The sequence below is a fragment of the Canis lupus genome, chromosome 17 (genome assembly GCF_003254725.2).
Source record: "Canis lupus dingo isolate Sandy chromosome 17, ASM325472v2, whole genome shotgun sequence".
Taxonomy (NCBI): domain Eukaryota; kingdom Metazoa; phylum Chordata; class Mammalia; order Carnivora; family Canidae; genus Canis; species Canis lupus.
Window position 1 is genome coordinate 33,736,961 of NC_064259.1, and position 17,099 is coordinate 33,754,059.

Sequence of the window (17,099 nt, forward strand, 5' to 3'; positions counted from 1 at the left end):
CCTCCCGCGGCCCGAGCTCGGGGGCCCGCGCGCTGGGCAGGGCCGGAGCCGCCCCCGCCCGCTTCCCAGGCCCGGACGGCCGCGGGAGGAGGTCCCGCTGTCAGTCAGCGGGGAAGGCCGGGCCGGGCGGCCGGAGGGGGCGGCGCCGAGGACGGGCTCGGGCCGGGAGCCGGGAGCCGGGGGGCGGGGGCGGGGGCGGGGGCGGGCGCGGAGGCGGCGGGGCGGGGGCGGGGCGGGGCGGGGGCGGCTCCGGCCTCATAAGCGGCGGGGGCAGGGCGGGAGGGAGGCAAGTGTCAGGCCGATGCGCGGCCCGCGAGGGGCCGGGGCCGGGGCCGGGGCCGGGGCCGGGGTCGGGGCGGCCGGGGCCATGCGCGCGGACTGGGCGGGGGGCGGGCGCGGCGCAGAGCGGAGCCGCCTCGGAGCCTGAGCCTCCCGGGCCGGGGCCGCGGAGCCGCGCGGGGCCGGCCGGGGGAGGGGGAGCGGGAGCGGGAGCGGGAGGGGGAGGGGAGCGATGCGGCGCCGGCGGGCGGCGGTGGCCGCGGGCTTCTGCGCCTCCTTCCTGCTGGGCTCCGTCCTCAACGTGCTCTTCGCACCGGGGTCGGAGCCTCCGCGGCCGGGCCAGTCCCCCGGGCCGTCGCCAGCCCCGGGCCCGGGCCGTCGCGGGGGCCGCGGGGAACTGGCCCGGCAGATCCGGGCGCGCTACGAGGAGGTGCAGCGCTATTCCCGCGGGGGCCCCGGCCCGGGCCCCGACCCCGGGGCCGGCCGGCCGGAGCGGCGGCGCCTGATGGACCTGGCCCCGGGCGGGCCGGGCCTGCAGCGCCCCCGGCCCCCGCCCGACGGCGCCCCGAGCTGGCCCCCGGCTCCCGGCCCGGGCTCCCCGGGCTCCCCCGGCTCCCCCGGCTCCCCCGGCTCGGGCCCGCGCCTGGGCTGCGCCGCGCTCCGCAACGTGTCGGGCGCTCAGTACGTGGGCTCGGGCTACACCAAGGCCGTGTACCGGGTCCGCCTGCCCGGCGGCGCCGCCGTGGCGCTCAAGGCGGTGGACTTCGGCGGCCACGATCTGGGCAGCTGCGTGCGCGAGTTCGGGGCCCGGAGGGGCTGCTACCGGCTGGCGGCCCACAAGCTGCTCAAGGAGATGGTGCTGCTGGAGCGGCTGCGGCATCCCAACGTGCTGCAGGTACGGGGTAGGGGCGAGGGGGTGAGGGTGCAGGCTGGACGCGCCGGGCCGGTCACCTGGTCACTCGGACTGGAGGAGAACGCTCGGCCGGAGAGAGAAAGAAGCGGAGCCCTGGCGACTGTGTCCAGGTCAAGCTAGGGGCCGAACCCCGACCGTGGCCGCTGCCCACCACACCGCCCTGCCTCTCGCTCCTGAGTGGGCGTCTCGTTAGGGAGGCACTCCCGGGTCTCTCTATGGGTCCTCCCCCCCCCCCCTCCCCTAGCCTTTGAAGACAGAGCCCAAGACAGAGAGCGTCCCAAAACTCGCGGTAGGGGTTGCCTGGCAGTTAGGACTTAGGACCCTGCTTCCGGCTGGAGCTAGGGTGCGAAGCACCAGGGAAATGCCCCCAAGCCAAGACACAGAGGTCATCCCTGAGTCAGGATTCCAGCCGCGGTGATAGGGCCCCCTTTCTTGGTGGAATGTGAACCCCACTTCTTCTCTCAACGTCCAGTGGCTTGTCTGGCTTTGAAGATGGGACGGGACAGCAACGGGGTAGGGAAGGGCTAGAAAGAGACCCTGTATCAGGCTTGATTCCCAGAGAATATCTCCACCTCCTACCCCACCCAGAAGCCACTGGAAGGGCTGGAGGGAATAGGGCCAGAAAATGCACAGCCCTTCCCAGAAGTAACCCCACCATTCCCCAGGCCTCAAAGTCGGCCCTTGAATCATTGAGGAAGCCTGAAGGTCTTAGCTCAGTGCTCAGGGGACAGGTTACGGGCCTGAGTGGCTCAGTGTCACATTATCAGAGCAGATGTGCTCAGCGGCTGGAAGACTGAAAAGGCCAGATGCCTAGGTTCCTACTAAATGGGACTCTGTCTCTCCTGTTCACTGGGGAGCAGAGGGGAGAGATGAGACACGACTTTGTCCCCTCCAGGCTAGACTAAGAGAGTGGGCCTCTCATAGCCCCAGCACTGCCCTAACACACCCACTTCCTCCTCTCCCCCAGCTCCCTGTCCTTGAGTCGGCCTTAGGATTAGACAGACTGTTCCTTTGCACATGTCTGAGCAGACTGAGGGGAATCCCTGACTGGTCTTGGCCCACTGAACAGAGGGTGTGTGCACACTTCCCAGGAGAGGACCCTTGCCCACACCTTCTACCTCCCAGCCCACTCAGATTAACCTTTCTGCACCCAGCAGAACTCAGAAATCTAGGAGTCCCTCCCTCCTTTTGTAAGGACTGAGATAGACTCCAAGCCTGGGTGGGTATTGCAAAATAAGAGAGATAGGCCAGAGAGCTATTTATATTCCTCCTGGCTCCAGGTCTCCCAGGCCACCCCACTCTGACCAGACACTAGTGACCAGGTCCCAGGCCCTGAACTGGTTGCAGGAAGTTGGGCATAGCCAACAGTTGTGGGTGGTTATGCCTGGTTGCTTAGCTGACACTGTGTGCCTGGTGCTTCAGGGAGTGAGCGACTGGTTACGTGGCCATTCTAACTGGGAGGATCTTGTTCTCTTCGCTTCCCAGGGGCTCTTGGGAACTTTTTGGCAACCCTGGGGTGTCAGCCAGATTCTGAGGCAGTGAAGAAGCAGGACATTAAGTGTTGGCTTAGGATCTCCCCCCCGCCCCCCATCTTAGGACAGGTTGAGGTTTTGATGGGCTTTTCTGTCTCTTAAGGAATTTCTCCCTCCCTGACTTACCACACCCAAGCTTCCTGACCACCATCTAGTTAACTGCCCCCACACGTATCACAGAATGGTCCTCCACTTTCATGTCAGGCCCCCTGCCCAAGTCTGAAGGCACAAAAAAAAAAAAAAAAAAATATATATATATATATATATGTGTGTGTGTGTGTAAAAACAACTGAATAGGTTTCACCCATTCCCTCACTAGACCAAGACTGGGTCTAATATTGCTGTGTGACTCCTACAGAGTTGGGGACTGGGGTAGTTGCCTTAAAACACAAGTGTTATAATGTGGGGAGAGTCCCGGTCCTTTCCACTTGGGGAAAAGTAACAAGTTACCATCACAGAGAAGAAAGGGTCCCTTAGTATGAGTTTAGGAACTGCTTTGGGGGTGATTTCCCCAACTTATCCCCCACTGCCAGTCAGTGCTTTCTGGCTTCTTCAGCATTGCCACCTCTGCAGCCAGGGAAGCCTGCTCTGGGTGGGGTCTTCTTCTTCAGGAGGCTTCAGTGAGGGTACTCAGGGAACTAGAAATAATGTTTTAACCTCTTCATCATTTAAAATTTCAAAACCATTTGACTGCTGAACTGTGGAAGAGCCAAAGAATGTTTTCTTTGAGTTCTGGCTCCCCCAGGCCACCTGAGGTCCAGTCCCCCTCTCTGGCAGCCCCACAGTCGGTTTTGTGGGTTCTAATAGAAAATGCCCAGGTAGTATGTCCCACCGTGCACCTCCCAGCACTTTCTCCGGTGTCTGGGGGGCTGCCTGGGCGAAATCTCTCTCTCTTTCTTCCATCACCCCTCACACACACACAAACACACACACTCCTCACGTGATAGATGCCTCTATAGCCCAGGGTCAAAGGGCAAAAGGGTCTTCCCTCCCCCCTACCTCCATAGTTCCAGGATCTCAGGCCTCAGATGGGGCCCCAGGCCTGCTTGGGCGCAGATTCTGGCCCTGCTAGAGTATATTTCTTCTCCCAAACGAACAAAAGATGCGACTGAAATGCTCAGCCTCACGCTTCCTGGGGGGGTTAATGGTGTCTTTTTATTTTTTCCTGAGGGGTGTTGATTAATACCTCGTTAACAGCGCATTTAACGACCTCCGGGTGTTTAATAACCTTCAGAAGTTTCCCACAAAGGCTCAGACTCTGGGCAAGAAAATGAGAACCAGGCCCCAGGGCTGCTCCCCTTACCTTCCCCCCCACCCCCGCCCCACCGGGGTCTGGGGCCTCCCTGGGCTGATGCAAGGTGGGGGAGCAGAGAAAGGGGAAAGAAGAGGGTGCCCAGGACTGTCCCGTGGTCTCCCAGTTCGCAGCTCTAGTGATCTAATGGTGGCCAGTGGCCCCGAGCCGCGCCTTCTCTCATGCCAGCAGGGCTGGGGCAGCTGGCTCCGGGAAGGGGGAGCTAGAAGGGCACTCTTGGGACAAAACAGGACATGTGATAGCCTGGAGTGGACCCGGGAGGGGTGTAAATGATGGTAAGAGAGGTGACAGTATGCAGGGACATCTAGCCTATGGGCTTGGCTCCCCCTTGTGCCGCAACACCTCCCCCCCAGCCCCTACGTTGTGCAGCTCTCCCCTCTCTGTACTGTGGCCTGGACAACTCAGCCTTTGTGTTCCTACCCCACAGGGTGCTGGTTGTTTTGAGCAGCATCTGACCCCTACCGATGTGCAGTGTGGTGGGAGAGGCTGGAGGAAGTGGGGCTCTCTGTCGACGCTGGTTTAGGTGTTAATGACAAGGTCAGGCTGTGCTTCCGAGAAGTCCCTGACTAGCTGAGCTGTATCAAGCCCACCCTCAGGTGCTATGGAGTGGACAGACCCCCAAAGAACCAATCTTCCCCAGAAACCATTCCTTACTACTACTCCCATCGCTGGGTGTGACCTCCCCCTACCCCCCACAAGGATGTGCCCCTTAGATATTTTGTTCTTGTTACCAGTCCTGAGGGACCTTGTTTTTCCTCCCACAAGACCAGAGCTGAGAAACCATGAAGTTGCCAGAAAGTAAAAATGATAAGAAATAGAAGACTGGAGCAGGGGAGGAGGTGTAATACCCATTTGCTGGCTTGTTGATTAACAAATGGTATTCTTAGAAAGAACCAAACTGTGGAATCCAAGTGACATAAATTTGAATCCAAGCTCCTGCATTTCTTAGCTGTGCAACATTAGGCAAGTAACTTAACTTATCTGAATTAAGTTCCTCACCTGTAAACTGGAGATTAATAATAGTACCTACTATGTCTGTGTAAGGTTATTGTAAGAATCAAGTTACGCATGTAAAACATTTAGCACAGTGCCTGGCACATGGCTGACACGTGGTGTCCAGACCTGCCCATTTACCTGAGCAGCAGGAGGTAAGAGGCTGATTGCACCAGCAGGAGCCCGGGCTGTAGGCTTCTGAGGCAATGCTGCTGTTCTCTTCTGGCCTGCGCTGAAGCAACAGCCCCGGGATGGGGGAGCACGGGGCGGTAGTACAGAGGGAGGGGGCATCTGACAGCCCGGCCCTTCCCTGTCCCCACCCCTACCTTGTGACCTAATGACCTGCCCTGTGCCTCCCCCAGCTCTATGGCTACTGCTACCAGGACAGCGAGGACATCCCGGACACCCTGACCACCATCACAGAGCTGGGCGCCCCTGTGGAGATGATCCAGCTGCTGCAGACTTCCTGGGAGGACCGATTCCGAGTGAGCAGGGAGGAGGGCCCAGGGAGCAGGGGAGAGGGCCGGGCCCTGGGCTCCTTGCTGGCATGGTTTTCCCTTAGAAGGCCAGCCCTCCAGAGCAGCTTGGACTCCTCCTCAGTCCAAAAAAAAAAAAAAAAGGGAACGATGGAGCAAAACTGACTCGGCCATCAGCCAAAGGGTTAAAAAAAGAAGGAAGATGTAGAGGATTCTGACGTTTTTTGTGCTCCTGCTCCCCTTAGACACACACACACACACACACACACACACACACACACTCCCGTAGCCTGGCTGCAAGAGGGCCAGTGTCCCAGGACTAGAAAAGACCTTGAGGTCATCTTGACCCTCACTCTATATCAACACACTGAACTAAAACCATACTCAAGATGCAACTTCAGGGAGGAGCTTCGTGATCCCCACACTTCCGTGCTGCCTATTTCCTCCGACTCTGTGTGACTTTCAGGGTCAGGCTAGCCCAGGATTAATAGAAAATCACTGGCTTGCTCTGGAAGGCATTTAGTAAGCCCCTGGGCCTTTAAGAGGAAAGCCAACCCCCACCCCACCCCCAGGGCAAGTCCAGAACCCCAAAGGGACAAGCCCTGGAGTCCCCCCTCCCAACCCCCTCTCAGGAGAGAAGTATATGAGCAACCCTGTGTGTGCTCCTCAGATCTGCCTGAGCCTGGGCCGGCTCCTTCACCACCTGGCCCACTCCCCACTGGGCTCAGTCACTCTGCTGGACTTCCGCCCCCGACAGTTTGTGCTGGTGGATGGGGAGCTGAAGGTGACAGATCTGGATGACGCACGTGTGGAGGAGACACCGTGTACAAGCAGCACAGACTGCATACTGGAGTTTCCGGCCAGGAACTTCACCCTGCCCTGCTCAGCCCAGGGCTGGTGTGAGGGCATGAATGAGAAGCGCAACCTCTACAATGCCTACAGGTGACCTCCACCCCCCACCCGGGAAGGCCGGGGAGGGAGAGTGGGCCCAGGAGGGCATAGCAAGAGGAGAGCCAACAGGGGGTCCAGGAGGCCAACCAGGGTGGGGAGACTCAGCCTTGACCAATGAAGCAGCAGGGGTGGGGAAATCCTTCCACCCACTCAAGAAGGGAACATTCAGGCTCCTAATGATGAGGCTAAAAATAGTCAGCTCCAGGGAGAATCTGGGTTGGGGGGTGGCAGCTGGAGGCTTCTTAAAATAGTGTCAGATTCAGAGCGAGAGCTGGTGGGACTGGCACTACCCCTTCCTCCCCTGGTCCTTCACCTCTGGAAGCTCCTCACTGGGCCTGGGCTCTGGGGCTGCTCTGATAGCGATCAGCTCAGGGGATGATGTGGGACTGGGTGGTGGGGAAGTTCTGGGGATGGATGACAAAACAGACCTCACACTGCAGTTAAGGTGTGGCCTTAGCATGTGCCCAGATTCCTACCCTGATTCTGATCCCTATCTGGGTGGTAAGCCTGAGGGGTCAGGCTCCCTGGCCAGATTAGGGTTCTGTCCCAAATCAGGGCAGAAGAAGGGTATGTCCCCAAGGCTGTACCACTGAGCCCCTGGTTTCTCTCTGGCCCAGGTTTTTCTTCACATACCTCCTGCCCCACAGTGCCCCACCCTCACTACGGCCTCTGCTGGACAGCATTGTTAACGCCACAGGTGAGCTCTCCAGGGCCCATCTGCTTCTCATCACCCTGCCCCTCCCCCGGCAGGCATGGGGATGAGAATGACCCAGGACAACACATCCAGAAACCATCATTTCCCAAAGTGGCATTCTGTGGCAAACCCCCTTCCCTGTCCACTGGTCATCTGGGCACAGGCTCCAGAGGAAGAGAGGGAGAGGCAGCTGGTGGCCTACCTCGGGGAGGAGTAGGAGCCCACATGCCCTCTCATAGCCACGCTGCACTCTGCAGGAGAGCTCACCTGGGGAGTAGATGAGACTCTGGCCCAGCTGGAGAAAGTGCTGCACCTGTACCGGAGTGGGCAGTATCTGCGGAACACCTCAGCAGGCAGCAGAGCTGGTGAGTGGCTCTGACGGGGCTCAGGGGCTGGGGAGGTGGGGAACAGGTGGGAGGGTGGGTGATCCCCTTCATGGGCTACGTGGCCCAACCTCCTAAGGCACACCTGAAGGACCACTGACTCTTTAGCCTTTACTTGGAGGTCCTCTCTCTGGCTGAGACAGAATAACTAATTCTCCCTTGACTTAGGAGAAGGGGAGGCACTGACGCCCCTTCTCTGGGGGCTCCAGACCCCACTATGTATTGACTACATGATTTTGAGCATATTACCTACACCTTAAGCCTCACTTTTCTCATCTGTGAATTGGGTTTAGTATTATCTGCCCCCCAAAATGCTTATGGGGATTAAATGCCAGGTGAAGTGTGTGTAAGCAATTAACCTGGTTCCCATCACACAGCTGGAGTACAATATATGTTTGCTTCTCTTGCCTTCCTCTACCCTTCTGGGGCTAGAGGGGAGGTTGACCATACCTGGGCCTCCACATCGAAACCAGTCAAGAAGCCCGAGAGCAGGGGGAGAATTCTAGCCACTGCTGTAGTCCCTCTGCTGAGGCCCTGGGGTTTATCATGGTTGCCAGGGGGGCCAGGGGTGGGCAGCCTCTGTATTCAAGGAGTTCTGGCCAGTCTTAGGGGTGGGGGAGCCCTCGTTAGCCCTGTAAATAAAGTTTAACGAGGTGAACAATGGCTGGCTCTGTCCCTGAGGACGCCGTTTATGGGGCTATAAATCACAGCCAGCCCTGGACTTTGGTCTAGTCCCTGGTAGAAGAAGGAGGCAGGAGGGCGGGGTGGCCAGAGGCCCAGGGCTTCTGCATTATCAGTCCCGGGCTGGGGCTCCCCAGGCAGCAGGAAGGACTCAGGTGAACAGGCGGCCTGCAGCTAAGCAGCTTCCTGATTGAGGAGCTATCAGAGCATCCGGGGGCTCTTTCTGTGTAATGGGAAGATTTTTCCTCCAGCCTCCTCTCCAAACACTCGAGTTGTGGATTCCCAAATGGTAATTTTTGTGTTTCACATTCATTTGCATTCCTCTTCAGAAATCTTAACTGCCCACTCCCTTAAGAGCTTGCCTAATCTCTCTCCCTAAGGCCAGGAGGAAGTGGGACCAAGGGGTGCTCCAAACTCTTGCCAATCAAAATGTGATCAGCAGACCAGCAACACCCAAGGCTCATTAGAAATGCCCACTCCCATGCCCCACCCTAGACCTTCTAAATCGGGATCTGAATTTTAACAAGATTCCCTGGAGATTCACAGGCACACTGAAGTCTGTGTGTGTGTTTATCCCACTACGTGCCCACGTCACGTGCTGTCTGAACACACTGTGCGTCCTTAGATTTGGGAGCTGTATGTCTCCCAGAAACTAAGTGTGAACTTTGCCTTTACTGAATGGTCAGTCCGGTCCACAGTGGTAGCTGCCTTCATCTCCACACTAGGGCAACTGGGCTGGATTTCAGCTTTCAGCTAGGAAATGAGTCTTAGCCCCTTTCAGAAAGTGGCCCCAGCCCTCATGCCTGGAAACAGAGCTCTCATTTGAACTCCATCACCGAACGCAGAGTACCAGCGCCTCCCAGACAGCACCATCCCCCAGGAAGACTACCGCTGCTGGCCATCCTACCACCACGGAGGCTGCCTCCTCTCGGTGTTCAACCTGGCTGAGGCCGTGGACATCTGTGAGAGCCATGCCCAGTGCCAGGCCTTTGTGGTCACCAACCAGACCACCTGGACAGGTGAGCCGGTGGGAAAGGACATGCTGAGGGAGGTGACTGGAGTTCCCTGGAAGAGATTAACAGATAGTGGTCCCCCATCAGGAGCCAGCTTTGATGAGAAGATAAGAAGGCCAGAGGATGAGAGCCAAGTATCTGTGTCCTCTGGGCAGTCACGTTAGGGAGAGTGGCCCCACCTCCAGGGAGAGATCTAGTCCTGTTCCCTCTCACCTCCACCTCCAGGTCGGCAGCTGGTATTTTTCAAGACAGGATGGAGCCACGTGGTCCCTGATCCCAACAAGACTACATATGTGAGGGCCTCCGGCTGACCTGTCTGAGGGCTCGGCTGACAGCGGACCAGCCCCACCAGCTGGGCTTGTCTGTGGAGGGAGGGAGTGACTTGCACCAGCAGCACCGCATGTCACCCAGAAACCCCTGCAGATAAGGCTGACATCCCAGACAGTGAGGTGACCAGGACAACGTGCAATAATGCCAAATGTTAAAATGTGAGTTACCGGTCTAGGTATGGGACTGCTGGCCCCAGGGCCAGGAATCACAGTGGGGTGGGGGGCAGGGGCTGACTGCCCCTCCAACCCTCTGGGCTGCCAGCAAGGCTCAGGCTGGTGTCCCCACTGGGGGTCTGCCCCTTGCTGGGACAATTCTGTGGGCAGCCCCATCACTGTGTTCACAGTGTGAGAATGTAGCCAGAGCCCCTGCTGCTGCTGCTGCTGCTGCTGCATGTCACGATCGGGTGGGGGCTGCGTGGGGACAATCGATCATGGAGGGTTCTCTCAGCTGAGTTCCGGATAGAAGACTTGACGGGGATGCCCTGGGATGTGGGGGATTCTGTACCCAGGGAGGCCACCTCTGGCCACCCAACTGGGCCCCCCACCCCGGGCCAGTGCAGGGGCAGGGACAGAGGAGCCCACAAGGTATGAGCCAAGACATGGGGTCAAGGAGCAGGTTGCAGTTTGAGCCAGGACCTGGGGTGGGGGTGGGGCCGGGGCCTTTTCTGCCTCATTTGCTTTCAGTGAAAGCCGCAAAGCAGCCAAAACCAGCCTCTCCCCCCTCCTGGAGTTTGTATATCCAGAAGCTTTTGTACTTCTTGTTCATTAAATGTTTATTTTTGTAAAAAAAAAAAAATCAATTAATAAATGACATTTCATGGCAAGGACTCTTCACAAGCCACAGTTTCTTGGGCTGACTTACGTCCTCAATTAATTCTTTGGTGTTTGTTTGGGGAAGTGAGGGCAGGAGGTCATGGGTGGTGACCTTGAGAGGAGTGAAATATGGGCCACCTAGGTGGCTCAGTGGTTGAGAGTCTGTCTTTGGCTCTGGGTGTGATCCTGGAGTCCCAGGATCGAGTCCCAGGATCGAGTCCTGCATTGGGCTCCCTGTAGGGAGCCTGCTTCTCCCTCTGCCTATGTCTCTGCCTCTGTCTCTGTATCTCATGAATAAAAAGAGGAGTGAAATCTGAAGTTGGCAAAATGTGTTTCCAGGCCCTGCTCCCATGGTGCCCACTTCCCTCCATGGCCCTCCATATCCATATCTGGACAAAAGACACGAGGGACTTCCTCCCCTGGGGACATTCATGCTTTAACACATGCCAGCTTTTTATTTATAGAGCTTTTACCCAAAGGACCAGCATCCTAATAGTGGGATGTCAGCCACATCGGGGGGAGGCTTCAAGCAACCTGCCTTTGCCCCATATGGGGGTGGGCCTGGTCATGGTCACCACTGCCCACCACAGACCAATGGGTAATTTATTTTCCAGAGCCTTTCTCTGAGCTTAAAATATATGGAAGGTGGAGAGAAAGGAAGGTCTGTTAGGCCAGCCTCCTCTTCCTGGGCTTTAAGAGGGAGGGTCTAGCAAGGGAAGACCCAAGTGCGTGGAAGCCCAGAGGGAAAATGAGGACCTAAGGGTTCAAGATCAACACTGAGGCCAGAGGGAACCCAGCATGGATACACATCTTCTAATTTGAAATCCTATATTTCTCTCCTGTATACCATTCTGCTTCTAGAATATTTTGTAGCATGCAAACCTTTGAGGGCTTTAAAAAGAAGAACCAAACTTTCACTGAGAATCCGATTTCTCCTCAACAGACATGGTTGTTGTAAGTTTTCACATACAAGATGTCCCTGGAGTTCTAAGGGACTGAGGAGTCAATCTTCATTCTGGAATCCTAATCATGGATGCTGCTCAGATCCTCAGGTTTGCACCTCACTACCACCATGCCTACCCCACACATGCCACACCTTGCCTGTGGCTACCTGGAGTTGCTGATTGTGGGGAGGGTCAGAGCCACCACAGCAGCTCATACCATGACTCAACCAAGTCCTCACCAACCTCGGGCTTCACCCTTGCACAGAGGACCTCAGCCTCCAGACCCTTTTCCTGAGCTGAATTCACGTGCTACAACACATATAGCCCCATGCCATCCAGTAGTGTTAGATTTACACTGCCTTCTGCTATTCTCCACCTGCCAACCAGCCCATGGAGTTTGAGGATAGGAGGTGTCATAGGACTAGGGCAGGAAAGTCTGCAGGGTCTGTGCAGCCCAGAGGGAAAGCAAGACTGCAGTCAGCAGATAGGCCCATAGGGACCAGGACGCATGTGACTCAGCAAGAAAAGGAAAAGCCGAAGATGAACCAAGAACTGCCTGCCAGGCTCTAGAAGTTTCTAGAAGTGACCTGAGGAGAGGGGCAGGCTCTGGCCTCAGCAACGTACAATTATCATTCCAATTTTATGGACCTGAAAACTGAAGCCTAGATGACAGCTGCTAAGGGATTTAGTAAGCATTCAAATCCCACCCTAATCTCTGAGCCTGACCCAGAGGAGAGGGAGAATGGTAGCAAAAGCAATCTAAATAAGACTTAGGGAGCCCTTGCCTACTTGGAGTGGGTGACAAACTAAAATGCCAGAGTGCATCAAACTTTTTTAGAAAGACTCAGGCACAGGAGGCTGAGGGTGTAATGGATTGCTTCTTCCTTGGCAAGTGAGCCTTACCTCAGAATCTAGATATCTGAGGGCAAAAACGGCTGGTCTTGTTCTGGCAGAGAAAAGAGCATTCGCAGCTGGGAATGGACAGGTGACAGAGTGCCCTGAAAGGAAGGGGACAGTGAGTAAAAAAGCCTGAGGCCAAATCATCCCTCTCCCGTCTCCCCATGGCCATTTACCATGTAGCCACCTGTCTCCCTGGAAAACGTTCAGTTCCTGGGTACATCCTGTCCCCTTCCTGCGGAAGCCAGAACCACACCTCCCCAGAGTCTATGTTCTTTCCACTCCACTGTATAGCCAATGTTACCCCGGGGCCTCGTGCATCGAAGAAATAGCAGTTCACCCAACTGAAGCTTCAGGTGACAGACCCGGAAGCTAGAGGGGGGTCCTTTCCTAGGGCTGGGAAGTAGGAAGCAATATGAGAGGGGGTCACGTTGCCACTGGTCCCCCAAGAGCCTCCGGAGGAATTTTGGCCAGTCCTGCATGTGCTCTCTGTGTGATCTGGGCTGTGACAACTCCTCAAGCCTCCAAATTTCAGCTAAATAATATCTGCTTCACAGGAGTGTCGCAGGGACCGAATGAAATTCTATAAGTAAAGATCTTAGCCAGTATCAGCAAACAGTAAGTGTTTAGGAAATACTGGTTGATCTGTCCTTATATGAGTGAGCTGAACCCTCAATGTTCATCAGTGACCCATCCTGGAAGAGCATCCAGGTGGGCTGGGGACGACCAGGCACAGCCAGTCTGTCACCACACCCCACCTCCCACCTCCAGCACCCCCAAGAGGGAACATTGCCATCGCCTGGAGGAGGTGGAGCCGGGCTCTCCGGGTCAGTGCCCTGGGAGTTGAGTGTGTGGCAGACAGGAGGAAGAGGATTAACATGAAAGCAGAAAATGGGATTAGGAGGCCTCAGGATAATGTGCCCACCCGCCCGCCATCCATGACAACGGCTTCTTGCTTTCACTCTCTGGCTTCTGGAGCCCAAAGCATGTAAAGCTTGGTTGCCCCCTGCTCTCAGGGGCAGAGCCAGTAAAAGACTTGGTAGACTCAGAGCATGAGACTACTCAGTCGGCTGGGAAGAGGGCCAGGCCGCCCTTACATGCACTTTCTCGTTTAAACCCCATGGCATCTCTGAAACGGGCGATGGCCCAGAAGGTAAAGAGCCAGGATGTTAGCCCCCAAAAGCCTGTGCTCCTTCCCCTCTTCCCACTGTCTTACATGGGAGCGCAGCGTCTCCCTGAACCCAGATCAGTGATGTGCTCAGACCTGTACTTCCCTTCGAAACAATTCCCAGACCCACACCTGCCTTTGATAAAAACAAAAAACAAACAAAACAACAAAACAAAACAAAACACCAAAAGGCAATTTAAGGAGACAAGGTCTGCCTCTGGGGTTCATCCCATAACAGTGAGGATGTTCCCAAAGAGCTCGACCTTTTGAAAGGATCTCTTTGAGATCTATCATGCAGGACTGTTATTTGGTATAGTAACTTCTTTGTGAATCCAGGCCAATGCTACACCATCAGGTGGAGAAAGTGCTATGTAAGTCCCAACTATGTAAAGGAGATCAACCATGCTATTTCTTAAAATTACCTCTCAAGTTCTAGAGGATCCCCAATGGCCTTCCATATCTGGAGAGTTCATGCTCTTACCCCATTCCATAAATCAGAACAAGGCCCATCTCAGCCTCTTTTTTTAGGGCCGTAATTACTTGTCCTCCTGCCGCATCCTACCTGGCCCCCCACCCTCCACTGCTCATCTACCCTCTGCTGGCCTGCTCCCAGATGCAGGATATTCTCCTGAGGTACAGCGATAAGACCTTCCCCTCGATCATTCAGGGTCCCAACAGGAATAGGAGAGCACGCTGAACATAAGATAAACTTCTACATGTGTAGGTACAAGGGAACTCCAAGGATAGTGCTGTAACTTGGGGCTAGTAACAGTAGAGCTATTACCAACCCCTCCCAAGGGAAGGGAGTATATAATCTGTTACCAGAATGCAGAGAACCTAGAAGGAGTCAAGTGACCAAAGGACACAGCCAGACAAGATGACTTCACAAGGTGGGAGCTAGAAAAATATGTACACTCATGTTACTCTCCTTCCCGCCCCTCTGTCCATTCCCATCTCCTATGAAGCTCTCCATTGGTCAAACCCACCTGAAGCCAGAGGGACCTTGATAGTAAGGTCTGTAATTGTCGGGGAGTCCTCTACAGCATGCATTCTCATGAAGGCTGTGATCATCCCCAAGGAGACAAAACTTGGCTCTTGGGACATGAAAAGAACTTAAATGTGGCTAGTGGCCCTCCAAAGGGTCGAAGTACATAAACAGATACAGAGTATACACATGCTATGAAAATTTCATGAAGATGGTGCAATTAGGATAAAAATATCTCGGGCAGCCCGGGTGGCTCAGCGGTTTAGCGCCGCCTCCAGCCCAGGGTGTGATCCTGGAGACCTGGGATCAAGTCCCACGTCGGGCTCCCTGCATGGAGCCTGCTTCTCCCTCTGCCTGTGTCTGTGTCTCTATCTCTCTCTCTCTGTGTATCTCATGAATAAATAAATAAAATTTTAAAAAAAAGATAAAAATATCTCCAAGAGTACTTGGCAAGGGAGGGAGCCATAATGAAACATAGGTTAAGAAGCACTGGATTATAGTGACCCAAAATTCTCTCTTGGGCTGACACTGAGAGCTTCAAATCTCTCACCCTCAATATTATCAATATACATTTATATGTACTCTCTGTGTATAATAAAAAACAAAGTGCCATTTGAATTATTTTTCACTCAAGGCTTTACTCAAACTATCCTTGCCCATGGTGAACATCAGACCGTTTCGTGAGTCTCCTGCGCCTCCCTGCCGCTTACAGCTTTTGGCTGATATTTCCCCACAGAGAAGAGTTCAGCATCATCCGCAAGCCAGACAATTTCAAGGTACAACTCGCTCCTCTCGATTGCTTAAGCCACAAAATGTTTCTGAAGTGCCAATCACTGTAATGAATGCTGAAATATCAGACATGCCCCTGCCTTTCAGGACCTCGCAATGTCACGGGAGACGTCACAAAGTCAACAAGGTAATATATGAGCTGTGACTACACGGGCAATGAAGCTGATTTGCACATGTGGCTTGTGAACACAGAGCACTTGATGGTCACATCTTGGATTGCCAAGGGCCAGTTAACCCAGTTAGCCCAGACCCTCAGGAGAATCAGTCCCCCACCAGGAGCCCTACCTTTCCCACTGTTCCATCCAAAGAAAGGCTTATGTATCCTTACTCCATATTTCTTATCTCTAAGCCAGTTCCCTATTGTCACCAGACATTCCCCCCATTCCCGTGGTGACTCAACAGGCTTTGGTGTGGAGCCCGTCAGAAGCTCCTTAAAAGTGTAAATAGAGTGTGTCTACTGTTTCTCCCTTATCCATACACTTACTTGGCCCTTCAAAGAGCTCTAGTAGATTAGGGAGGCACGATTTCTCCTCACCAAAGACAGGCTGCCTTTCCACAGGAGGTGGGGTTTGCTCAAGTGCTCCATAATCCTGCCCTGAGAGGTGCTGCTGGCTCGCTCTGCATGGAAACAAAACTCATAGGCCACTTCCCAGAAGCCCCTCTGGCACAGAGGTCAGTCTTTAGAAAAGGCTCTCATTTTGTCCTGCTCTTCCACCTTGTCGATCTTCTTATTTATTTGATGGAAAGACATGTAAGCAAAATGAAAATAAAATACAGAGTGCTTGCTTTCCATGACTTAAGAGATTTAAGGCACTTGTTAGTCATCTGAACACGTGCAGAAGATAGTGGTAGGTTATCTGTATCACATTTCATTTTATGACATATCACCTTGTTTACATGCTTCTTTAGGTTGTTTATAGGATATAGAATACCTTTCAACGCTCTGGTCTTGTTTCGTCATTTTTTTTCTCCCATCAATAAAAAATTTTAAAGGCAGCCATTGTTCTAAGGAATGACTATCGTACTTAGGGCACAAAGATGCTTTAATGGGGAAAGACAGTTTGTCTTGTATCTTGGCTTCCCATATCTTTTTGAACCAGGCTTTGATGCTCTGTGAAGTTTTCTGACTCCATCGTTGAGCTATGCAGCATTTTGCAGTTATTAAGAGCAAATGAGTTTCTTCTTTAAACACAAGCCTCTGCTTAGCACATTTAGTACTATTTGACTTGGGTCTCAAGATAGTGCTATTCCCGGAATGGACTTCACATGCTGAATTTTTTTTTTTAAATTACCCACAATCCTATCACATATGCTGAAATGACCTTTTTTTTTTCCTACAGCCTCTCCAACACTTTGCTGAGATGAAGAGACTTAGGGTACTTTGGGGTCAGGAATTCCCAGGTTAACTCTTTAATACGCAAGTTATATATGTAACCCATTCGTGCTACTTTTGAAACTATATTCCGAGCAAATACTTCAAAATACAAAAAAAAAAAAAACAAAAAACAAAAAGATCTGAATGCACGCAGATGGTTCTTGAAATGTTATTTAGAATCACAAAAAAAATGAGGATTATAAAGCAATGTGATAAAACATGTAAATTACAGTGTTCAATAAAAAAAAGCAGGATGCAAACACATATATATAGCCCTGTAAAAATGCGTGTGAAAAAAGGCTGAAAGGAATGCACACAATGAAAAATTTTGCAAGGATGACAAACTAATTAGATTTTTTTTTAATTTCCTGAACTTTTCTTGCATGTTGTGATGTTTGATTAATCAAACAAATTTTAATTAGATCATTGTCTTAACGGATTAAAGGAGTGGCTCAGTCTTTTCACCTAAAGTAGGACCAAAATCTCTCTCCCATTTTGTTATATAGCCTTCATTTAAATTGGACTTTTGGAAAGTCAGCCCCACTAACTCGCTGATTCATAAAACGTGCTTG

The 17,099-nt window shown here is 53.6% G+C and overlaps 1 protein-coding gene across 1 annotated transcript; it reads left to right on the forward strand.

Moving 5' to 3' along the window:
* Positions 1–496: 496 nt before the first annotated feature.
* PKDCC (protein kinase domain containing, cytoplasmic) lies at positions 497–10,380 on the forward strand. Its single transcript, XM_025454060.3, has 7 exons — positions 497–1,174; positions 5,392–5,514; positions 6,176–6,447; positions 7,074–7,153; positions 7,408–7,515; positions 9,060–9,233; positions 9,453–10,380. Exons 1-7 carry the CDS (start codon positions 512–514, stop codon positions 9,536–9,538), a joined length of 1,506 nt encoding a protein of 501 aa, XP_025309845.1. The 5' UTR covers positions 497–511; the 3' UTR covers positions 9,539–10,380.
* The last annotated feature ends 6,719 nt before the right edge of the window (positions 10,381–17,099 follow it).